Source organism: Microcebus murinus, chromosome 15, assembly GCF_040939455.1.
Source record: "Microcebus murinus isolate Inina chromosome 15, M.murinus_Inina_mat1.0, whole genome shotgun sequence".
NCBI classification, from domain to species: domain Eukaryota; kingdom Metazoa; phylum Chordata; class Mammalia; order Primates; family Cheirogaleidae; genus Microcebus; species Microcebus murinus.
The window spans coordinates 2135746-2162156 of record NC_134118.1 but is presented as its reverse complement, the minus strand read 5'-3'; the positions used below and the strand labels follow the sequence as shown (position 1 = coordinate 2162156).

The window sequence follows — 26411 nt, the reverse complement described above, 5'->3', positions numbered from 1 at the left end:
GATAAGACCCTGCCCTCACAGAGCTTACATTTTCATGGGGGATATAAATAATAAATAAGATGAAAAATAAAAGTCTCAAGTGAAGAAGAAATGAAGCAGGATAAAGATAGAGATAATAAGATAGAGATAAGATGTTCTTAGAGAGAGGGGGTCCGGTGAGGAGCACAGGCGTGAAGGAACAAAGGCTCCTGGCAGGGACTTGCTGGCACACAGCTGAGGACAGCAGGAATTCATGAGAAATACATTCTATATTGCAGCTATTGGACTTTTCTGTGATCATGTAAAAACAACCTTAGAAAACACATGAATGAATATGGGCTGTGTCCTATAAAACTTTATTATAAAAATAGGCAGCAGGCCAGATTTGGCCCATGGCTGTAGCTGTCCAAAACCTTGATGTTTTCATGTGTCTAAGAATCACACTTCTAACCTTTAGGAGTTGATCAGTTATAAAATGCTGTTCTGATTTTTTTTTTTTTAAGGAAGCCACTCAGTTTATTAGTTAATTATAAAACACTTTGTATACAATTGGATTTAGTCAATCTTATCCTTCAGCATGTTGAATATCAAACATGTGCTTAATTTTTATGGAATTACCTGTAAATCTTTAGACACGCAGTGATCCTCCACCCTCCCCTCGTATTCCCTTGCCTCTTTTACTGTCTTCAGCCTCACTGCTTTGACTCCTTTTCTGTTCTGTGAATAACAACCTACTACTTAGGTAAACTGGATTCCCTAGCATAAGTAAAAGCTTTTAAGTTGTAAAGAGTTTCCTTATTCTACATTCCAATGTTTGAGGTGATTACACAAGGCCCTTTGTTTACTGTGAATATAACATATGCATATATAATATAGCCAGTATATATAACATTCATCATGTGTATAATGTGATACTACCACTTGCTATAGCTTCACTACTTACCTGTTCTTGGGATTAAATAATGTATACATACAAATGCTTAGAATGATTTTGCCTGGTACTGAGTACTTAAAAATACTAGCTATTATTTTCATGGAGCTATTTAGGCATCATGTACATAAATGAAAAACTAGTGAAGGAAGGAAAATACCCCACAACATTCTCTTTGTTAATCAGACTTGACTGATCCTTTGAAAAAGACTGCAAATATCATTGGATATGAACTTATGAAAATGGAAAATATTTTAAGTACTGGCTTGACAGATATTTAGTGTCAGAGAAGATCTTAAAGATCATCTAGTTCAGGGTTTCTTAATGTACAATCCATGAATTCCTGGCAGCTGTAGGCAACAGTGTGTGTGTGTGTATGTTTGTGTGTGTGTGTTTGTGTGAGAGAGAGAGACTCAGTGTGGCTGAATCCTGTTTCCGCAATGAGCACCATTCAGAAGCAAAGACCTGCTCTGAGTCCTGGTTCTGCTCCTCTTGGATAAAGTGACTTCTAGCAACTCCATTTCTCTGAGCCTCATGACCTACCTGGCTTCTTTGTCTCCTAGAATTGTTGTAAAACTCCAACAAAAGCACTTTTGAATTATAATGTGTCATATAAATGTATAGTTGTGGCACTATTACAATGAGGAAACTATGGCCAGAGGAAGCAGTTGAGTAGTCTGCTCAAGGGACACCACCAGGTGGTCCCAGAGCCCTTACACCCCTCTCCTGAGGCCTTCTTAGTGCACCATTTCCTCAACATGGGGCCACAGCTTTTCCTGAGAACAAAACTTCCCAGTGCCAAGACCATTCAACAAGGGAAAATTGGCCTTTTCAGCAAATGGCACTAGGACAACTGGGCACCCATTTGCAAGCAGTGCAGCTGGTCCCCCCAAACATTCACAGTTTTAACTCAAAGTGGATGCAAGAACTAAATGTGAGATATAAAACTATGTAGCTCTTAGAATAAAACATAGGATTAAATCTTAATGATGTTGGGTTAAGCGAAGCATTAAATATAACACCAAACACAAGTGACAAAAGAAAAAGTAAATAAATTAGATTTTTGTGATTCATAAAACACCAGTAAGAAAGTGAAAAGACATTAAGTGGTGCAAGCTTGTATTCCTAGCTACCCTGGAGGCTGAGGCAAGAGGATTGCTTGGAGTCTAGGAGTTTGAGCTGTAGTTTGCCATGATCGTGCTTATGAATAGCCACTGCACTCTAGTCTGGACAACATAGTGAGTCCCTGTCTCTTAAAAAAAAAAGTAAAATAACAACCATCATAATGGGCACAAAAATTGCAAGTTATATATCTGATAATGGACCTATGTCTGAAATATATAAAAAATTTTTACAACTCAGCGAAATGGCAGATGACCCAATTTAAAAGTAGGTAAAGGATTCAAATATACATTTTCTACAAAGAAGAAATATAGATGTCCAATAAGCACATGCAAAGACGTTCAACATTACTCATCTGGAAAATGCAAATCAAAATCATAACGAGATATCATTTCACACCACTGGGATGGCTGAAATCAAAAGATAGACTACAACAACTGTTGGGTAGGCTGTGGAAAAATTGGAACCCTTATTCATTGCTTTTGAGAATGTAAAATGGTGCAGCCACTTTGGAAAGCATTCTGGCAGTTCCTCAAAATGTTAAACTTAGGGTTACCATGTGACCCAGCAGCTCCAGTCCTAGGTATATACTTAACATAAATGAAAACATGGTAAGTGGAAGAAGCTAGTCATGAAAGGCCACATGTTGTACGATTCTTATTTGTATGAAATGTCCACAATAGGCAAATGCATAGGATGAGTGGTTGTCAGGGTCAGAGTGGGAGTTGCAGTTGGAGGCTGAGGAGTGGCTGCTGGTGGGTACAGAGTTTCTTTTCCGTATGATGAAAATGCTCCGGGGTGAGATGCTGGTGATGATTGCATAATGCTGTGAATATACTGAAACCACTGAATTGTAAGCTTATTTAAAAGGGCAAATTTTATGATATATATCTCACTAAACTGTTATAAAAAAGATTGAAATGGTCCCAAATTTGCCTTCTGGGCTTTGAAAGATTAGAAAAGTGAAATCTTTTTTCTTTTTCCTTTCCTTTCTTTTTTTTTTTTTCTTTTCTTTTGTCTTGTCTTCTCTTTTCTTTCTTTCCTGCCACATGAGCTTTATTCACAGGCTTAGATGACATGACTTTAGTGGTCTCAGTGGGGTCCCCGGTGAGCAACTGCCTGAATGCCATGGGCATATACAAAGACACAGCTTCTGCTCAGGGGACACTCAGGACCTTGCCATAATGAAGGCTGGTGGCCATATTCACCCAAAGAGGGGTTTTTCCAGGTGAAGATTGAGGTTATTTACAGTGCAGCAGGGAAGCATGTTTGCATTGTGCCTGGCTGTATTTAATCTGTATATAAATCAGCGACAAAAATTTTCAGCTTCATTATTTTAGGGAATCTAATACTATGTTAATTTGTTCATTATGTGTATGTACATAGAGATAATTTAAGAAGAAAGCATATCAGTCACATTTATTTTTTAAAAGTACTTTAAACTACAAAACAATGATTTATTCCTCAACATCCACTTAGAAGTTAGTCATTTTACATATATACACATTAATATCTTGTTGTATGCACTGTACCTCATAATACAAAAAGATTACATGTGTGTATAATATACTACAAAGTTATTCCTGTATCTTAATTTAAAAGGAGAAAACAGAACAATCCTTTTAAAAATCAATTGTGTTCTAACACATATATTCTCAATCTTCTGTACATAAAAATCAACTGGGGCTCATTAAAAATATGTTTCCTGGGTTGCCAACCCCAAGAGATTGGTTCAAACTGAAATTTTAAGGAATAGCTCAGATGATTCTGAGGACCAGGAGTTTGCCCTGTGATAAACAGTGTCCTGGGGACCCCAGCCCAGATTTAGTAGGTAATAGAAGTGTCATTAAAGTGTCCTTCACATTACCATAGGTAATTAATAGGTATTAAGTTATTTTCTAGCCATCCGATACAGAAATTGATGACATCCACACTCTTATTCTGTTGTTAGAAAATGAGGGTATTTACTCACTAGCATAACACAGTCTTGCCACCTGCCAGCACCTGCGTGGTGCTGTCCCATTCATGCAGCCCTGTGTCTACCCGCTCTTTCCAGATTTCCTTTGACTTAGCTGAGTACACTGCAGATGTTGACGGTGTTGGCACCTTACGGCTCCTTGATGCAGTTAAGACTTGTGGCCTCATCAACTCTGTGAAGTTCTACCAAGCATCAACAAGTGAACTTTATGGGAAAGTGCAAGAAATACCCCAGAAGGAGACTACCCCTTTCTACCCCCGGTCACCTTATGGTGAGATTGCGCGTGCCTGGTGTTCTTTGTGGGCATTGGGTGTATCTGTCTGTCTTCTTTAGTTCTGTACAAGTCTCACGGCTGAAGTCATTCGGGCATGAGATTAACATTAAGATAGACTAAAGTGAGTAGACTTGTTGAGAAGCATACCTTTATACATTGGTAACTGCTAGTATTTGCAGCCGTTGCCTCCGGGGTGAAATTACCACCTCACTTCACCAATCCCTGTTCATTCAACCCTTCTATACAGATCACTTTAAAAGGAAAATTAGACTGAACATGATTCTTTTCCTGAACTATTATGAGATTGTATTGAAGTGATAAGGTTTCATGTTTATTTTACTGATAAAAGTTTCCCTGAGCACAAACCTTTAAAAAGAAATAAAAAGCAAAGAAAGACTATTACATGTAATGTGTTTATAAAGAATATGTTCATGGAAGACTTCAGTGATAAAATTTCAAAGCAGTTTGACTGTTAAGCTCCCCAACTTTTTACTTTCTAATTCTTAAAAAGGGAATATAGTGCACATTATAGGTGAATCAATTAGACTGTGAGAGAATGCACTATGGGCATTATAAAAGTAAGACATTCATAGTTATTTTTCTGGTGAACACGATTAACTGGCATAGAAACTTTCATTTTCTCTTTTGCTTTTCATGTATTTTTTTCTATTTTGATTAATTGCAAATATAATTTTGGTGAGCTGTTATTTAAGGTGAGTGAAAAATCACTGTCTTTTATAGTAAACTTCATTGCTTTTTAAAAATTATTCCAACAGGGGCAGCAAAACTCTATGCCTATTGGATTGTGGTAAACTTCCGTGAGGCATATAATCTCTTCGCAGTGAATGGCATTCTCTTCAATCATGAGAGTCCCAGAAGAGGTTAGTAAATTCACTAATTGAAAAGAGAATATCAGACTTTAACACCAGCAACAAAAAGTTGTATGTACATTCGGTATATACTGCGAAAAATTTTACATATGGTTTCTATTATGAATGTCAGAAGTTGTAAATGAAGAAATGTAAATCCAGCCTTAATTTTTAAATTTTATTTTAAATTTGTGGGTTTTTAATTCAACATATAGAACTGAAATAGTGTTCCAGTTTTACCATTTTCATTAGTAGGACTTATCAAGCATGTTTTCAACGTAAGTATTAGGAAGCTTCCGTATGAACACAAAGGAATAAGTAGTGAACTAATGGTTGTTTCTGGAGGTTACTTCTAATCACATAGACTAAATTTGTAGAATCTGTATTATTTTTTACTTGGAATCAGTTGAATATTCAATATTTTTTCTTTATATTCTATTAAACAGACTCAGAAATTACTATACATCTGGAGTATATTTTAAAATAAATTTGAAATTATTTTATTTTTATTAATTTTTAAAAATTGTCACATAATAATGATACATCTTTATGGAGTACATAGTGATGTTTTGATACATACAATATATGGTGATCAAGTCAGAGTAATTAGCTTATTCATCACCTCAAACATTTATTGTTTGTTAGGGACATTCAAAATTCTCTCTTCTAGATAATTGAAAATATATAATAAATTATTGTTCACTATAGTCACCCTACAGTGCTGTAGAGCGTGAGAATTTATTCCTTCTATCCAGCTGTAATTTTGTATTCTTTAACCAATCTCTCCTTGTACCCCTCTTTCCTGAAATCAGTTCTTACATTTAGAGGCATTATCAGTTTGTTTTTTTTTTGAAAACTATATTTGTTTGCATTGGCTTGTTGCCTCTTCATAGTTGTTGATGAGACTGTAGCAGTGTGATAGCTCTGCTGTTCACAGTATAGGTCCTAAATAACAAAATGTGTACTCCTGTTATTACTTCTGGTTTACTGAAGTGTGAGAACCCATTACAAAGCAGGCACACTCTTTACCAAGTAAAAATTATCCGTGTAATTTCCCAAGAAGTTTTATTAAATTTCACTATCATTTAGTCTTTCAGTCTGAGAACAAGTGAGAAGTCTAATGTTATAAGTTGTTTCATGCCCAACCAATAATGCTTATAACTTTTTCATTGAAATTTTATGTGACCGTATAGCTGCCTAATTAAATTAACAAGTCAGGAGAAAAGATTAAAGTGACAGGTTTATAATGATATCTTTAACGTCAGTACATTTTTATTTTATAATTGCTTAAGTTAAACATTCCTATGATGGGCATTTAAAGCATAAAAACCTAGCCTTTCATCTAGGTTGCCTGAAAAGAAAACAAGTTAACAAGCAACCAGAAACATTTCTTTAATTAATTTTACGTTTCTGGGTGTCTTTAATAAGGAGAAAAGAAAAGGATGAGCTTAGCTGTCTTTATCGGAAGCACTTGGTATGCAGGATGCTCAGAGAATCCATTCAGTAAATGGTAATCCCTGCGTCTTTTCTCACAAACATGTTTATACACATCATTTGAGTTTCTGTAATTCTTCCCCCCTCAACTTTTCCACCTGGAAAAAATATAAGTAGAAGTTAATTGTTGTGAATCAGGTTAGTCTAGGGAAAAGTCTTGTTAGGTTGTAGAGTGAAAAAATAAATTTAAATATAACTCTCCCCAGTCTTCTATTGTGTACTGCTTTTTGTCCTTGTGGATATTAATCACTTTCTTTTAAAAAACATTTTAGAAGTAATACTTCATTTGAAAGAAAATTAAAAAGTAAGAGGAGGGTATAAGGAGAAAAGGTTCTCTCCCTCATCCTGTCAACCTTAGCCTCAAAACTACTGCTAACATTCCTTGAGAAAGTTCCATGTGTCTTTAGATGTATAAAGAGGGTTATCCTATACATATTGTTCTTTAGCTTAGAGCTTCTGTTAAATATTTAAGAACTTAACCTTTTAGCATATACCATTTTGTTTTGTTGTATTATATACCTGGAAATCAATGATATCCTATTTTTACTCTATATAATCAAATAATGAAAAATATAGATGTATATGTGAAAATGATTTTAATACTTTTATATCTAATACCTAATATTTACACATTTCTTGAAACTTGAAAATTAATTTTTAAATTAAATTTATCTGATACTAAAGTTGTTTTGCCAAGGTTAATTTTTGTTTTTCTGGGGAGATTTCTTTGGCAGACTGAGAATTCCTTAGTGGCAGGACTGTGTTGTATTCTTAAATCTCCAGCTTCAAAACAGTGCCTAAGCGGCTAGTAATCATACAGTAAATATTTTTAAATGAATGAATGAATGAATATCTCCTGTTTCAATAAAACTTTTAACTTGACAGCTGGGTGATCTGAGTTAGAGAACAGTAGAAATGTATGAGATAGTTTTAATAAATATTATTTCATTGATATCATGCATATAGTATTTAAAGCTAATGAAGTATTCTTTTTTTAATAAAGTATTCTAAAGTAAAGATTCAGTCTGATATACAGTAATAAACAGATAAACTTATTTTTAGTTAATCTTAGTTTGTATACATACAATATGCTATGATACTTTAAGTGAATTTATTTTCTTACATTGGTTGAGCATTGGTCACACCAATCCTCTTATGCCCTGTTATTAGAGGGAAGTGACACTTTTTTTCCTAGATGGTGCGGTAGTACACCTCAGTCTAGACCTAGGTATAAGATCACAATTGTCCAGTTAGTAGAGCCAAAGTTGATGCAGTTTTAGGGGGGACATACACTTTTTCTCTAATAAAAAATAATTGACTTTTGATTACGTGAGTAACATTCTATGAGAATTTCTTACTTTAAAAAGTATGGAATAAAGTATTTTTTTAATGTAAAGATTGGTTATACCAGAGATAGACAAACTATGATTCAAGGGCCAAATCCAGCCCACTAGCCCAAGTTTGTAAATAAAGTTTTATTGGAACACAGCCAGATTCATTTCTTTACATACTGTCTGTGGGTGTCTTCTCACTGTAGAGTCCTGTACCTTGCAGAGCCTAAAACAGTTACTGTCTTGGCCTTTAAGAAGACATTTGCTAGTCCCAGCTTTAGCCAGTTAAATCCTCAAAATTTAAGAAGTTTTCAGGTGTTTACTGTGGATTTCTCCCAAGGTAGCAAGGTAGTTTTTTAGAAAAATTTCCTACAAATGTTAAAGTCAAAGCGTTCATAATGAACCAATCCTTAAACAGAATTCATGAAGTGTTTTGGTGAGTTGGGGTTCTATTGTCCTCTACTGCTCTATTTAAGTGAGTAAATCCTCTGAAGGACCAAACACTGTGACCAAGTGCTCTAAGGGAAAGCTAATTGTCAGTGAGGTATGGAAGCAAACAAGCTAGTAGCTGACCACACATCTGCAGCTTGGTTCTACCAGCAACCACAGCTCCTGAGCTTGGACTCTTTCTCATGATGTTTTTGACTGCCTTAAGTGTCTATGGTTAGCATCAGAACAACAGTCAGCAATCACTGATGTAGGGAATGAAGCTGATAATCCATTGATTGTCCTCTGCTTCCCTTACCAGCCACCCAGCCATCATTGAAGGCAAGACAGTGGGTACAGTCATGCTGTAGGCTTGCTTTTTATGAAATGGAGGCACTTTAGTTTAGTAATATTTACTATAAAATAGTGAAAATAGTTAAAATTTTAGAATATGTCCATAAGGCATGTATGGAAATGTATATATATCAATGTATATTTTATGAATAACTATTATTATGTACTATATGTTGATCTTCACAGACATTAACAAGGTAACTGTGTTCCTATACAGTCAGTTTTTTAAAAAGAAAGAATAGACAGTTATGTACCACACAACAGTGTTTTTGGTTGACAGCAGACTGCATGGTGGCCCCATAAGATTATAGTACAATATTGTTACTGTACTTTTCTAAGTTTAGGTCTGCTTAGGTACAAAAATACAAATAACCTCATTTTATTGCACTTCATAGATATTGCTCCTCCCCCCCCCCCTTTTTAAATTGAGGATTTGTGACAACCCTGGCTTGGGAAAGTCTATTGATGCCATTTTTCCAACAGCATGTGTTCACTTCCTGTCTTTGCATCATGTTTTGATAATTCTCACAATATCTTGAACATTTTCATTATTATTATATCTGTTATGGTGATCTATGATCACGATTATTGATGTTACTATTGTAATTGTTTTGAGATACCACAAACTTCAGCCATAGAAGACAGTGAGTGTGATCAATAAATGTTATCTGTGTTCTGACTGCTCCACTGACTAGCCATTCTCCTGTTTCTCTCCTTCTTGGGCCTCCCTAGTCCCTGAGACAAAACAATATTGAAATTAAGCCAATTAATAAGCCTATAATGGCCTCTCAGTGAAAGTGAGAGTTGCATGTGTCTCACTGCAAAATAAGGCTAGAAACTATTAAGCTAGATAAGAAAGGCATATTGAAAGCTGAGATAGGCTGAAAGCTAGACCACTTGTGCCAAACAAGTAGCCAAGTTGCAAATGCAAAGGAAGAGTTTTTGAAGGAAATTAAAAGTGCAATATTAGTGAAGACACAAATGATAAGAAAGCAGGACAGCTTTATTGCCGATACACAAAAAGTTTGTCTGGATGGGAGATCAAACCAGCCACAAATTCCCTTAAGCCAAACCTACATCCAGAGCAAGGCCCTAACTTTTCAATTCTGTAAAAGCTGAGAAAAGTGAGGGAGCTGCAGAAGAAAACCTTGAAGCTAGCAGAGATTACTTCATGAGGTTTAAGGAAAGAAGTTGTCTCCATAAAAGTGCAAGGTGAAGCAACAAGTTCTGATGGAGAATCTATAGCAAGTTATCCTGAAGATCTAGCTAAGATCACTGATGAAAGTGGCTACATTAAACAATAGATTTTCAATTTAGATGAAACAGCCTTCTATTGGAAAAAGTTGCCATTCGAGAACTTTCATAGCTAGAGAGGTGAAGTCAGTGCCTGGTTTCAAAGAACAGGCTGACTCTTTTGCTAGGAGCTAATGCAGCTGGTGACTTTAAGTTGAAGCCTATACTCATTTGCCATTCTAAAAATCCTAGGGCCCTTAAGAATTAAGCTAAACCTACACTTCCTGTGCTTTATCTATGGAATAACAAAGCTTTGGTGATAGCATATCTGTTTACAGAATGGGTTACTGAATATTTAGAAGCCCAGTGTTGAGACCCTAGTGCTTAGAAAAAGATCAACTTCGAAATATTTACTGCTCATTGGCAATGCATCTGGTTACTCAAGAGCTCTGATGGAGATGTACGAGGAGGCGAATGCTCTTTTCTTGCCTCTAATGAGATCTCCGTTCAGCAGGCCATAGGTCAAGACATAATTCTAACTCTCAGTCTTATTATTTAAGAAATACATCTCATAATGCTATTAGCTACCATAGATAGTGATTTCTCTGATCTGGACAAGTAAATTGAAAACTTTCTGGAAAGGAATCACCATTTTAAGGCCATTAAGAACATTTGTGATTCGTGGGAGAAGATCAAAATATCAGTATTAACAAGAGTTCCAAAGAAGTTGATTCCAGTCCTCATGGATAACTTTGAGGAATTCAAGATTTCATTGGAGGAGCTAACTTCAGATGTGGTAGAAAAAGCAAGAGAACTAGAATGAGAAGTGGAGCCTGAAGATGTGACTGAATTGCCACAATTTCATTATCAAACTTGTATGGATGAGGAGTTATTTCTTATGGATAAGCAGAGAAAGTGGTTTCTTGAGATGGAATCCACTCCTGGTGAAGATGCTGTGAATAATTTGAAATGACAAAGGATTTAAAATATTACATAAACTTAGTTGGTAAAGCTGTGGCAGGGTTTAAGAGGATTGACACCAATATTGAAAAAAGTTCTGTGGGTAAAATGCTATCAAATAGCATCACATGCTATAGAGAAATCTTTCATGAAAGGAAGAGTCAATTAGTATAGCAAATTTCATTTTTGTCTCATTTTAAGAAATTGCCAGATACCACAACCTTCAGCAATCATCGTCCCAGTCAGCAGCAATCAACATGGAGGCAGGACTCTCCCCCCGCAAAAAAGATTATGACTCACTGAAAACTTTGATGAGCATTTGCATTTTTTAGCAATAAAGTATTTTTTGTTTAAGGTATTATGTACATTGTGTTTTAAAACATAATGCTATTATGCACTTACTAGATTGCAGTATAGTGTAAATGTAACTTTTATATGCACTAGGAAAGCAGAATATTTATGTGACTCACTTTATTGTGGTATTTGGTTTATTGCTTTGGTCTGAAAACTGAATCCAAAATATCTCTGCGGTATGTCTATACTTACCATTGTGTTACAGTTGCCTACAATTTTCAGTAAAGTAACCCATTATGCAGATGTGTGTCCTAGGAGCAATAGGCTATACCATATAGCCGGTGCGTATTTGGCTGTATCATCTTGGTTTGTGTTAGTATGATGTTAGCACGATGACAAAGTTGCCTCAATATTTATTTCTCAGAACTTATGCTTGTCATTAAGCAGCACATGACAGTATTGTATATTTTTCAATTAAAAGAGTATAGTAGTCTATCTACTGATCTGAGGTTTTTCTTTCTACAGTTTCAATCTCCTGAGTTCAGATTAAGTTTGAAAGTATTAAATGTAAATTTCCAGAAGTAAACAATTCATAAGTTTTGAATTTCACACCATTCTGAGTAGCTTGATGAAACCTCATGAGTGCTGCTTTGTTAGTTGGTTAGTAGCCGTCTTCATTATCACATGGACTGTCCTGCTATTGCACTGCTTGTGTTGAAGTAACCCTTATTTTACTTAATGGCCCCAACACACAAGAGTAGTGATGCTAACATTTCAGATATGCAAAAGAAAACCTATAAAATGTTTTCTTTAAGTGAAAGGTGAACACTCTCAACTTAATAGGGAAAGAAAAAAAATCATATGCATCTTTTATCCATGAAATTGTGAAGAAGGAAAAAGAAATTTGTACTAGTTTTGCTGTCGCACTTCACACTGCAAAAGTTATGGCCACAGTGCATGAGAAGAGCTTATTTAACATGGTAAAAACATTAAATCTGTGTGGGTGGAAGACAGGAACAGAAATGGGTTCTGATTTGATGGCAGTCAGGTTCAGTACAGTAGGTCTTGGACTGTATCCTCCTTAGATAAGGGTGGACTACTGTAAATATTTTATTTCAGTAATAAATTGCACAAAGCTGGACCTATATCTGATAAACTTTTTCCTCTCATTTTATTTCTCCAAGCTTGAAATTTTGTGCGTACCTGGCTGACTTCATTTATGTATTTCTATATTTATAGCTACATAAATCCAGTATTCCTTTTTCCAAAAATGTGGATGTAGTGACCCCTTTCTACTGGAAATGCAGATTTATATGTTCTCTCTCTCTCTCTCTCTCTCTCTCTCTCTCTTTTTTTGAGACAGAGTGTCACTCTGTTGCCCAAGCTAGCATGCTGTGGCGTCAGCCTAGCTCATAGCAACCTTAAACTCCTAAACTCAAGGGATCCTCCTGCCTCAGCCTCTCAAGTAGCCGGGACTACAGTCATGCACCACCACTCCTGGATAATTTTTTCTATTTTTAGTTTTCCGATTAATTTCTTTCTGTTTGTAATAGAGATGGGTCTCACTCTTGCTCATACTGGTCTTGAACTCCTTATCTTGAGTAATCCTCCTGCCTCAGCCTCCCAGAGTGCTAATATTACAGGCGTAAGCCACCACATCCAGCCTGTATATTCTTTATTTAGGAAAGAAGGTTTTGTTTATTATCTAGCACCATTTAGTTTCTGTAAAAAAATTGAATGTACAAAGCTTTCTTGCCTTTCTTGTTAAATTTCTTTGAAAAACTAAATAGTAAGACTGATATGCAAGGGTGTGAATTATATAAGTTCAACTATGGGAATAATACTAAGAGATTTTTAATTTTTTTAAAATAGCTCATAAATAGGGATATTGGAATTTTTTCAAATACATTTTTATCTGTAATAAAATCTACTTTTAAATTTAAGATTATTCTACATATTGAAGCATTAAAATCCAAACCTGTTTATTAAAGCCAATAATATTTCTAGTTCAGTTGTTTGTTATATTATAAAGAAAAATGACAAGAATGACTACTATTCATCACCTGCATAGTGTAATCAGTTTGCTAATTATGTCCTAATTCCTAACATGTTGGCAGAGTATTTTGGCATATTATGAATACAAACTAGTGACCATTAAAAATTATAAATAACATTAATGTAAGCATATTTTAAATTAAAGAAAACATTTTCCATGATATTTGAGGAAACAAAAAAAGGGTATCCTATATTCTACTTTCAGGAAATTTTAGAAAATGATTGAATTAAACCTGATTTCTTGACTTTGATGACTGTAACAATGTAAGCATTGTTAATAAAAGGTAAAATGGACAATATTCAGGGTTCTTTTTTATTGTATTTTCTTCATTTTGAATGTGAATCGTCAGGTCCACATCCTGGAGGAGAAAGCCCTGGCCAACGGTGTGCTGTGGTCTAACTTCTTTGCTGCTGTGTGTGGACAGGCCTGGCTCTCACCCTGAAGGCACTGGCTTTGTAAAAGGACGTCAATTGAAGATTGCCAGTCTTTCAATGAGGATAGTTTTCTTATGTTGACTCATCTTAGTCTTTCAGTCATTAGGAAAGTCTGGGTAATTTAGTGACCTCCACTTCCAGAATTGACTGAAGAGGTAATGTTTGGCTAGTGATCCTACCTCACAGGCCATTGGTTACCAGCAGTGAGTCACTTACAGCAATTGGCTTCATCCTTGGATACCTGTAGCCTAAGTACGAAACCATGCTCCGTGTTGACAGTGCATTTCTTCCATTCTCCTCCCACTCTTTTTCCTTCTCCTTTTTACGTGATTAAGGATGGGACATTTACTCAGTTCTGGATAGAGTATTATCTCTTCTTCCCTATGTTTCCTCCTTTTCTTTCTTCCTTCATGTTCTGCTAACCCCTAGGTGATGCTCTCTTCTTGCTAAGTGTAACTGTGCTACTTTGTGATTGTGGGGCCTTTGAAAAGATTCCATCACTACCTTCTTCCTCAGGAGCTCTGTTTAGAATTCGACAAGAGCCTAGTAAATGCCACTAAGAGGCTGGTGCACGTGATCATTTTATTTTATATTTCATTCTTAGTCAAGAAGTATTTTTTATCATTTGAAGAATCAGACTAGTTTGGTTGTGGTCATCATCATCATCATCAAAACAGTGAAAAATGTTATATCCATCAGTCGTTTGTATTGCATTTGACATGGTAAGTTAATACTCTAAAAGGTACTTTTAGAGACATTTTGACTAACTTGTTTAACCTAACCATTTCTTTATGTCTATGTGGAAATTAAATTCATATATATTTTTCTCTATTTTTTAATTTTAAAAATGTATATTAAACCATCAGATACTATTCTTTCTTTGAAAGAACTTATAGGGCACATCCACTTGTATGTATTTTACCAAAATGCCCTCAGAATTTATGAGACAGACAGGAGTTTAAAGATCATTCCATCTCGTTTTTTTCATGAATGAATAAACTCAAGCAGCATGATATTGAGTTGTCCAAGGTCATAAACCTAAAAAATACGGGCATTGAGGTTAGAAATAATCCTAGAAGAAGAAATCATGTAACCATTGTGCATATGGTGGAAATAACATATGTATGAATTTTAGAGTTGGACCTCAGGAACATTGACCCCTGTGAGGCAAGTGGGTAATTGGACTTTGCGATGATGTAGTGAACAAGTTGAGAATTTAACATCTCAGTTGCTGTTATCTTTGCAAAAGATAATTAGATTGGTTAAAGGCAATGTTCCTTTTTGTTGGTTAGCAGAAATAATCACAATAAAACATTAGTTTTATAGAATTAAAATATAAATGTGATATAAAAAATATGAGTTTCATCAAGAAGTTGGCAGTGAGAAGAAATAGAACTAATGTAAGATACATTAAAAATCATGTGGCAATAAGAAGTTATAAAGTCCTTTAAATACACCCATAATTAACAGTTTGAGACACCACAAATGGATAGTGTAGTACCACTGTTTAGATATGGAGCCATTTTTAGATGATATAGCACATTCCTCTAAATATGGGCTTCATAAGAAATCATATATATCAGTTTAAACATAGTATTCACCTGACTGAGAGAATATGACATTTTAAGGTTCATGAACTTGTGGTTTTGAGTTTTAGTTCTGAATGGTTTTTTTTAGGTGCCAACCATTTTACTTTGTAAAATGTCTCACTATATTTATTATCATAATTTAATCTTCAGAATCTTTAAACTGTAATTCATGTAAAAATTAACTAGTTAATAGTAAAACTTTGGATAATATTCTTCTTGATTTTTTTCTACAGATTGTTCTTTATTTGTTGCTGTAAAGATAAGGTTAATGCTCTAGGATAGTGGTTCTCAAGTGGGGGTGTGGGCGTGAAGGATAGAGAGAGAATGACTTGCCCCCCAGAGGATATGTGCCAATGTCTGCAAATATTTTTGGTGGTTGTGACAGAGGAGGGGGCTACTACTGGCATCAGATGGACAGAGGCCAGGGATGCTGCTAAACATCCTGCAATGTACAGAGCTCTGCCACCCCTTTCCCCAACAAATAATTATCCAGTCCAGATTGTTGATGGTGGTGAGGATGAAAAATCCTACTTCAGAATTTCACTTCTTAAAATGTTATCACAGAATCTATATGAATGCCATCCGTAATAGGATCTTATTTTTCTTTATATATCACTTTTACTTTGCAGTAAATTCTTCCAAAAACTTTAGCAAACATTTACCTGAACAGAGGAGGAAAGCATTCTGATTTACATAACTCCCTGTGAAGCTCTTAGCTTTCAGGGGTTCTGGTCTGCTGCATGTCAGACCCAGTTCTGGGAAACCCAGAGAGCAGAGTTGAAATTTCAGGACTCTTCTGATCATTTGGAGGCCTAACCCTCATTTTATCAACACATTGATCCACAGAGCAAAGTTGATGTGGGTCTGGGGCCATCTCTCACTTCCAAAGTCTATGAACATGTTTACCTTTTGTTATTAGTTATAATGGGAACAAATTTTTCATTTGGGATTAAGTTTTAGAGTCTAGCTTTGTAACAACAATTAAAACTGATTCATTATCTTTCAGTGCATAGGATTACAGTAATATTAGTGTGACAGGTTCACTGTATAGGAGAATTTTCTTTTAAAATTAATTAGAATTCATAGCTATTTTAGTGCTTTAGGAGGTAGTAGTATGCGTGATAGAAACTGAATAACTGGAACTTGTTTTCCTTTAGTCGCAAGAGGCAAGAAACACTTCTTTCTCTCTATATAAGTATTATATATAACATATGTATAAATAAAATCTTTTGGAAAGTTATTAAGTTAGCATTTGCTAGTCTGACTAGCAGATTGAAATCATGCTGCTACAGAAGTATCAAGAAACGAGCAAACCAATATCAAACAAACAGCTTGATATTTTATTTGTATTTGTCTGCCAGAGGTGCTTTGTGGTGTTTTTAGGTGAGCCTCAGAGCTTTAACTTATTGAAAAAAATTTCAGCTGCCCATTGTGAAATCAGGGGATGAAGTAATCTTCTGTTAGAGTTCAGTAGAGCATTATAGGCTTTACACAATACCATTTTGTCTGTTCATAAATGGTTAGATTGTTGGCCACTAACCCTGGACCCACCAGGTTCTGGGTGGCCTTTCTGGTTGGGGCACAAAGTGACATCATCTGGTTTACCATTGCATTTGTAGACTATGATACTTCGCAGATGACATGAACACTTGGCGATTGCAAAGCTGTCTGGCCCATGTTATTCTCTGTGGAGAGATGAGGTGTAATTGCTTAACCATAAAATCCTTTTGAAGCAATCCTTGGTCTAATGGAGGTGGTTATTACCACCTAACAATATGAAGTCCTTCCCACCTAGTGTGGTACGACTTTTGAGATTTTAAAATTGAATTCAAGGTTTTTCTTTAAAAAGTTTCATAATTAATGTGACATTTATGTTTGAAACAAAACTGATGACTGATCTCACATAGCACACTCCCTGCAGGAGTATAAGCATAACCAGGCAGTGTACACAGAGCACTTGGCCACTTACCAGCTCTGTGCATTGGTTACTTACTCAGATCTTAGTTTCCTCATCGGCACATGGAGAGGATGATAATGCTCACTGACAGGGGCAATGTGCAGATCATCTTTCTTATCAGTTAACTGTGAAAGTACCAGGGGAGAGCACACCTGGAAAAGATTAAGCCAGTGCTTGGTAGAGTTGTAACATTTGTTTCCTTTTCCTTTTCTCTTCCTTCTTATATTTTCATTGCTGAGTCCTAGACAGTTTCTTTGCTCCTCCCCTTCCAAGGTGAAAGACCCTGTTGGAGCAGCTCTGTTAGGGGATTTTGGGTGGCTACTGGCATAAGACAGGAACAGGGAGAAATGTGCATGCTACAGGGCCAGCCAATTGGAGATGCTCTTGAGCTAAAAGCCAAGAATCTATCAGTGATGTTTGCAGATGAATTAGAGTTGTTACTGAGATGTCTTTGAATAGATAAAATGTAAGTAGTATTAGAGAAAAGCCATGTACGTAGATTTTTCCAGGTAAATCAGTTAACATTTGAGTTAGGGAAGTCAAAAAAAGATGATGATCAATGAAAGGATTATGGATAAATACCAAAGACTTATGAAAGACTCTTGAGAAAATTAATGAAACCTTTAAATATTTTTTTAAAATGATTCATGTACTTTTATTAATGTTCCTGTGAAATCTTACATGAAGTATGTATAGTTGTGTCAAAAACCTTATAAACCAGAAAAAAATCTTTATTTTTTTGGCTACATTAATAAGAAATACATAGGTATAATTATAATTTAAATTTTATTAATTATAAGATAAATTGCAAATTTTTTCAAGATAACATTTTACGTTTTTTTTTCAAAATTTAGTTTGAGTCTGAATTTTCTTTTTTGCTAATTGTTATGGAATTTTGTTCTCTCTTTTAATTGGTTCAGATAAGGATATCGAAGTATTCAACTACTTAGATTCCATCCCCAGGTTCCACCACTTACTAGCTAAGTGAGTAACTTTTGGCAAGTTTTGTAATCTCTCTGACCCTCAGTTTTCTCGTCTGTAAAATGGGGTAATCATAGTTGTCAATCATAGTTATGAGCATTATAGGAAATAATGTAAGTAAATTCATTAACACCACTGCTATGAATGTGTCACCTAGAGATGTGGATTTGGTTTGTGCCACGTTGCAATTTAAAATGTAATATAATAATAAAGTGGAAAATAAATATCCCCTGAATAAGTTAAGGGGTTAAGCTTTCAGAGCTTGGTATGTGATAATTAAAGTGGATAAGATCTGATAAAGTAACTTATTACTTTATTGATATTGAGCATAAAGTGTTAGAAGGATAATGGTCTGTGCTTTTGTCGTTTATGGACTATTTAATTCCCAGAAATTGTTACATAGCCATTCCTGGCATAGACAGACCTTAATGATGAACAGAATAAAAAATTCCTGGAGTGAGCAAATTTTATGTTACAGAAGGCTTATTTCTGCTTTCTTTCTTTCGTTCTTTTTCTTTCTTTCTTTCTTTCTTTTTCTTTCTTTTCTTTTCTTTTCTTTTCTTTTCTTTTCTTTTCTTTTCTTTTCTTTTCTTTTCTTTTCTTTCTTTTCTTTCTTGTTTCTGCTGTTAAGATTTCTTAAAAGGCACTAAAACAGGCTAATTAGCCCTTGAAAGAATGCAAGTAAACAAAGTGAAAATTCAACCTGGTCACAAGGAAACCTTCCTGGCAGTGAGATAGGTAGATTTGCAGCTTGATTTTATCCCTGGAAAAGGGAAGCCCCAGTGCCCACACAGTGTTTAAGAAAGCTGGGTAGAGGTACACAGGAAAGAGCTCAATCCTGGCCTGGGTACCTCTTAGGATCCTAACAGTTAATTTGTACGAAAGGAATAAACTTTTTTTTTTTTAAAAGGAAGAATACATGTATCAGAGGAGCACTTAGAGGAAGGCAAAACGTAGGTCACCAAGAACCTTCGTACTAATATATCTCTGTGTGGGCGGCCATAGGACTGCACGCTCAGAAGTTTACGGTGGACATTTGATCACAAGTGCTAGACATCAGGGAATGTTTTCTATATCTGCAAACATAGGGGAAATGCCTTAAAGGAAGAAAATATAAGACAGAGTAATGAAAATATATATAAAAAAATCTACTCTTGTATGTCTCGCACTAAAATGAGCTATATAGAGTATATGAAAAATGACATGTACATTTCTCCCTAAAAATGAGCAGACTTGCTGAACAGGGCTGAATTGCACTCTGTTAATTAAGATTGGTGGTTATGAAAATGAAATTGCTTTTCTGGACCAAATTTGGGGTGTGGGAACTGGAGGAATTGAGTGCCCCCTATGCAGCATGCCTTAGGAGCTCGATGGCACCACTGCCTGGAGGAGGGCCACTGACACATCTGTGGGTGGCTATGAGTGTGCACATTGAGCCTCACCTAGTTGACGTGCATGGCGGCTGTGCCTGCTGTGCATTCCTTCTTTCTTCCAGCCTGTGGGTGAGCACACTCTGTTGCTACTTTCCTCAAAACCTCCCACATCTGCTTGGTGTTTTCAGCATACTCTGTTTTCCTTGTTGGATTCTAAGTGCATCTAATAATTTTTAAACACAAAGGCTTCTTGAGAAGTTTAAAGTGTTCTTAAGCTAATAGTTTACATTTTTTAATTTTCAGCTTAAAGGACTACTAGTGGTGGTTGTAATACTAATGATTCCACAGCAGCTAACATTTACTTAATCCTGACTATATGCAAGGCACCCTGTTACTCATCACTTTTAACCCTCATCATGAAACTATGAAGTAGGTATGGTTATATCCATTTCATAGGTGAGGAGACAGGAGTTTGGAGAGGTTAAATTGCCTTCCCATCGTAAGTGAAGGGTGTTGGATTTGCACTCAGGCATCTTGACTCTAGAATCATGTGACAATGTATTACCTTTTGCAGCTCCTAAGGTGGCATGTCCCTTCTATTACACTTCACTTCCCAGAATGGGCTTTGTTCCAGTCACGTCCACTCCCTTTCTTGACAGATTTTTTCTCAAGGCATTTATTCTTGTTTGCCTTTTTGTTGTTTCTTCTTCCCTTTCTTGGTTGTTCTTTTTTCTGAAACTGAAATGATGAAATAAAGTATGGAAGCAAGTCATTCACCTGCACTTTGTCACAAAGTTCACATTGAAACTGGGACTAAGCTATCTTATAACTCAGTCTGTTAGCTTTTAAAACTGTTTTTATGGTGTTTAGTTTATAGAAGCTGTCTTGTGAGTATCATGTCAATGATGTGGCTGAATGATAAGTGCCTTAATTTTTAAGAATTATTTATATCATTTGTATGTTTCATGTGATGGTTAAGTCTGCTTTTTTGTGACTTTGTTGACAATATTTGTTCTTAGCTGCTTGGAAGAATGTTGGGTTTTGCAGCTAACAGACATCGTTTTCATGCAAATCAAATAAGACCCTCAAGGGCCATATGTACAGACTCAAATTCAAGCCAAGGCTTCTAGAACCAAAAACAAACAAACAGGAAACACTTGGGAAACAATTCATCTCTCTACAATTTATGGTCTAGTGTCAGCATGTCATAAAAACATCTCTTCTAGCACTAACCAAATGCTTCTTTTGCTCATTACCTGTTCCAGCAAGCTACCTTATGCTTCACTCTTGCTTAGAGGGCAGGCATGGTGTCTGCCACTGGTCTGGCGAGCCTGAGAGGCATGCTGCTGCCTCCTGCCTGTTCTTTCATCTCCCCAGGTCTCTGGCTGAGGACCCCAAAGAGATAAGGAACCTCAAGTAGGTATAAATATTATTTGAAGAAAGAAGCTAAGTAACAAGAAAGAAAGCCCTAATTTCTCTTCCTTATGTTTTTCATTCATATATATATATATTCCATATAAACAACTGTGGCAGTGTTTGCTAACTGGCATACAATTCTTAGAAGTCATCCTTTATTTCTAATTATTCTTGCTTTTCGAATCTGACCCTTCTTGAAAAACTATTTGAAGTCCAAATCAAGTAAGTGTCAGCAACAGTTATAGATGAGGCAAGGTTACTTGCTTTCCTTAGGTGAATAAATTTATCTTTCGTGCTCATTTGTTTTCAGAGTATTGCATGTACTTCAGGTACTTACTTTTCTGTGACAGAAGAGAATAACACAGACTGTATCAGGAGAGCCAAGTAAAATTATTGTGGAAGGAGACACAATTGCCTCATTTTATAGACATTTATGTTGTCTCAATTTTCTATCAGATGAAGAATTTGAATCAAAGGCCTTTTGAAGATTTTCTTACTTTGCAATCTTCATGCTAGCATGGCTGTAAGCCAATACTATTTTTTAAAGTTACTTTGAACATGAAATTTGTATGGAGTAGCCCTGCTTTGCTTCTTAAATGTCACTGCACTTCTGAGTTGAGATGGGAGCTAAAGAGACATTTCAATCCAAGAGGTTTAGGTCTGAGCATTATCAAAGAAGTACAAACATTGTTGTTCTGTGAAATAGCTATTAATCCTGAAATAAAGAACAAACAACATAGAATGATGTGGATAAGTCATTTTTTAAAATGCTAATAAGTCATTTCTACAAAAAGGAGTAGATTTCAAAAGATGATATACATAACTCTATATTATTCCCATGAATTGTTCGTTCTTCCATGTATTGACTATATTGAATTTGATATTCTCCCACGACAGAAAGCTTGATCCTTCTCTGTTATATCCCTCCTCTGCCCACACCACCTCTTACCATAGAGGCAGTAGCCATACACAGCAATTCCTACAAACAGGCAGGCAGAGAAGAAACTCTTAAGATGTGTCAGAAGAGAAACAAGCTAGTATATCACGTAATTTCTGTCCCCTTAACTGGCATCTGTGCTGTTTATCTTATGTTTACCTAGTATGCATGTTCTTGAAAAACATCTGGAATTATGGCAGAAGGAGTAAAAGAACTAGGCTCATTATGTGCTAAATTTATAAATGAAAAGATATCTTACTGTCTAACTGTGGAGTAACCCAGTTTTCCTCCTTACCTCTCCAGAAAATATCAACTGAACGTCTCCTATGTGCTAGGTACCATGTTAGACCCTGGTGAAAGAGACAGAATATGAGACTTGTCTTTAAAAGCTCACAGTCGTGATGAGTAAGCTAAAAATTGCAGTAGGGTGGAGCGCAAGCAGGTGGGCTCTGCAAGAGCTGGCCCAGGAGTACCAAAGAGAGACAGGCCCCTTGCCACGGACTGAGACTTGGAGGGCTGAACAGGTGGGCAGCAACATGTGGGTACAGAAGTTTCTCACAAAGAAAAGGGGATGTTCAGAGAAGAGACTTGCATGTGCTGAGGGATCTACACACAGTAGGATGTCACTGGAGAGGAATGTGAGGGGAACAGGGCAGAAGGAGACGCTGGGAAGCTGGCAGGCGACAGATCACACAGGAATCTTATGGCCCATTGGCAGTTTATAGCCAATTTATAGAAAGAGAGGGTTGTAGTTGGATTTGCCTTTAGAAATCATAAAGTTTTAGTACAGATTCTGTGGGGAAAGGTACTTGGGACAAGAAGAGCCCGTGGTAGCAATGACAGTCCAGAAAAGAGAATGAGCAGGGCCTGGGCCACATGGACTCATTTGTAGAGTTGGGACTCATGCATCTGTCAGGACTCTGGGTTTAGAAATGACAAAAAACTTACGCCAAGTTTATGCAGAATAAATAGAGATAGACATAAGTTTGTATGGGTGTAACTCAAGTATGGGACTGGCAAGGGTGTCTGATCTCAGGAACAGCTGGAACCAGACACTCGGATTTCTTCAAGGTTCCTCTTCTTTGTCTCTTATCTCCATTTGACTTTTTGTCTTGGCTTCTTTCTTTCTCTCTTTCTTTCTCTCTTTCTCTCTCTTTCTCTCTCTCTTTCTCTCTCTCTTTCTCTCTCTCTTTCTCTCTCTCTTTCTCTCTCTCTTTCTCTCTCTCTTTCTCTCTCTCTCCCTTTCTCCCTTTCTCCCTTTCTCCCTCTCTTTCTCCCTCTCTTTCTCCCTCTCTTTCTCTCTCTCTCCCTTTCTCCCTTTCTCCCTTTCTCCCTTTCTCCCTTTCTCCCTCTCTTTCTCCCTCTCTTTCTCCCTCTCTTTCTCTCTCTCTTTCTCTCTCTCTCCCTTTCTCCCTTTCTCCCTTTCTCCCTTTCTCCCTTTCTCCCTTTCTTTCTCCCTTTCTCCCTTTCTCCCTTTCTCCCTTTCTCCCTTTCTCCCTTTCTCCCTTTCTCCCTTTCTCCCTTTCTCCCTTTCTCCCTTTCTCCCTTTCTCCCTTTCTCCCTTTCTCCCTTTCTCCCTTTCTCCCTTTCTCCCTTTCTCCCTTTCTCCCTTTCTCCCTTTCTCCCTTTCTCCCTTTCTCCCTTTCTCCCTTTCTCCCTTTCTCCCTTTCTCCCTTTCTCCCTTCCCTTCCCTTCCCTTCCCTTCCCTTCCCTTCCCTTCCCTTCCCTTCCCTTCCCTTCCCTTCCCTTCCCTTCCCTTCCCCTCCCCTCCCCTCCCCTCCCCTCCCCTCCCCTCCCCTCCCCTCCCCTCCCCTCGATACGGTCTGTCTCTCTTACCCAGGCTGGAGTGCAATGGCGTGATCATAACTCACTGCAACCTCCAACTCCTGGGCTCAAGCAATCCTACTGCCTCAGCTGCCCAGGTAGCTGGGACTGCAGGTGCACATATCCATGTGTGGCTAATTTTTAAATTTTTTTTGTAGAGTCGGGTCTTGCTATGTTGCCCAAGCTAGTCTGGAACACCTGGACTCGAGCAATCCTCCCACACTGGCCTCTTCAAGTGCTAGAACTCCATTTGGAAAAGGCCTGGGGAACAGCTTTAATTGGCCTGCCTTGACCAGTACCGACTTCTTTTGACCATTCCTGGTAGCCAGGAGAGTGTGTTCCTTAGAGCCAGCTCAGATTGGGCTTATTGTCTTCAGTTAATCAGTGCGGTCAGAATGGCAAGGTCAGGTACTCCCATTAGGACCGTACATGGAAGGGAAGAGCACATATTAGACAGCTACCCCAATGATGGCCTCCTAGAGGCTGGATATGGGGGTTATTTAGGACTGCTTAAGAAAGAGTCAGTGGATTTCCTGAGCAGTTGACTGATGGAAGAATGTGAAAAGAATCAGAGGAGACTCCCAGGCCACTGGGAGGAGGGTGGGGCCGTTCACCAAGCAATGCCATCCAGAAAGTCCTGTCAACTTGGAATGAAAGGAGAAGTGAATGAGAAGTAAAGGTTATATCCCCCGAGGGGAAGAGGAGGGTGCCTACCTGGGAAGTTGCAGGTTACATCATGTGGTGACAAGGCCATGAGAACTTAGCTTGAGATGAGAGTAGTCAGGGTGGGTGTGTGATGGTTCTCTCTCAGCACTGGGCCACAAGGTAAGAGCAAAGGCAGTGGGATAGGACTGAATTGTGTAGTCAGGGTTGGGTGCTTGTTTAGGATTTGAGGGCAGAATCGAAGTCCTCAGAAAGAACCTGTAGACACTGCCGGCCTGCATTTGTGTTCTCCCTGCCTTCTCCCCTTTACCCTGAGATGAGCTGTCTGTGGAGCTTCTGTTACTGCCTCGTTGAAGACTAGACAATAGCAGTCTCCACCTTTCTCCTGGGACTGCTCCCCCATCACTAGATCTTTCCTACACCATATAAAGATGCTGCTTTTTCTCCTGTCTTGAAATAAAATCTTCCTAATCTCACGCCTTCTCTACCGTACAGCAAAAGTTTTCAGCAAATAGTTGTCTGTGCTTGATGTCTCTGAAATCTCGCCTCCACTCTCTCTTAAACCCTCTCTGCCCTTGGACTTTCGTCCACATTTCTGGGAAGCTCTCATTAGGGTCCCTGGTTGTCTTCATGCTGCTGCACTGCTCGGTGGCTTCTGTCTGTCTGCCTCCTTCTGTCTGGCTTCCTCTGTCTTCCTCCTCTGACCCGGCAGGTGTGGCAGGGGCTCCCTCCTGTACACCAGCTTCCCAGACTCTCGATCCCTCCGCACAGTGCTCCCCTTCAGCCTCGCTGCCCTCTCCTTTCCCAGCTCCCCCTCCGCTCCTCTCCTCTGCCTGACCTCTGAACGGTGTAGTGTCTATAGATTTGGTCCTTTGACCACTTCCGTTTTCTTGCTCATGGCCCTTCCTTGGTGGTCTCAGCCTGTGTCAGGACTGGAAACACCATCCACATGGCTGGTTCCCACATGGGTGCTTTCAGGCTCCTTGGCAGGCAGGCTCATGGATTCACTCCAACAGATGAAGCTTCACTTTGTCTCATCATGGTTTAAGTATTTCATGTTTATTAGTTCCCTGATATTTTAGTTAGTGTATCAAATGAATAGAGATACTTATAATATTATAGAGTATCTGCGGATAAGGTTAGCTTTTATATATAAGTCTGTTTTGATTTTGTGGAATTTTGCCTTTGTTAGGTTGTTTTGTTTGACTAAGGCATTGGTTCTCAACTGGAGCAGTTTTTTTCTCCCCAGGGGGAAGTCGGCAATGCTTATACACATTCTTGGTTGTCATAATTGAGTAGTGCTACTGGCTTCTAGTAGGTAAAGCCAGGGATGGTGCTAAACACTCTGTTATGCACAGGACAGCCCCCAACACAAAGGAATTCTTCAGCCCCAAATGTCAATAGTGCCAAACTTGAGAAACCCTGAAACAAAGATTTATGAATTTGAATTATCTCACTATCTAGCAGAAAATGCATTGAACATTTGATGTAAATAGCAAAGTAGTTTGAACCTTTCTCTTTACACACATATTTAAAGAGGTTTAAATAGTTGCCAAAAGGTGGTGGCTGTCCCCAACAAATGTACATTGTAAATTGTCCTCTTTTAAGCCTGAGAACCTTTTAAACGTGCCCACTGGATCTTGAGTACCTGCAGTTAAATCGTGTTGCTCTTGGCAGGGCTTGGTGAGCAAATGAGGTATGATCTCTCTGATCTCAGCAGTCTGCTCAGTCAGCCATGACCTTCTCAGTGTCTCTTCTTTCTACGCTGCATCTGCCCTGAGCCATGGCCCAGGCAGTTCTCAGTGGGGAGGCCAGAGATCACCACGGGGAAAAATGCAGGGCCCCAAGACAGAGGTTCATGAGGGGTTCAGGATAAATTGGAATGATTTCTATTTTCCAGCGAATACCATCCAAACTGTCTTTGTACTTTATCTGA

At 37.6% G+C, this 26411-nt stretch overlaps 1 protein-coding gene across 3 annotated transcripts in view; it reads left to right on the top strand.

The window, feature by feature from the left end:
• GMDS (GDP-mannose 4,6-dehydratase) overlaps positions 1-26411 on the top strand; it is a 638941-nt gene that overhangs the window by 294157 nt on the left and 318373 nt on the right. For all 3 annotated transcript variants that reach the window (XM_012768474.2, XM_012768473.3, XM_012768472.3), the window contains exons 5-6: positions 4089-4281; positions 5061-5165. In XM_012768474.2, the coding sequence (XP_012623928.1) occupies positions 4089-4281; positions 5061-5165 (298 nt within the window). The remainder of the gene's footprint in view (positions 1-4088; positions 4282-5060; positions 5166-26411) is intronic.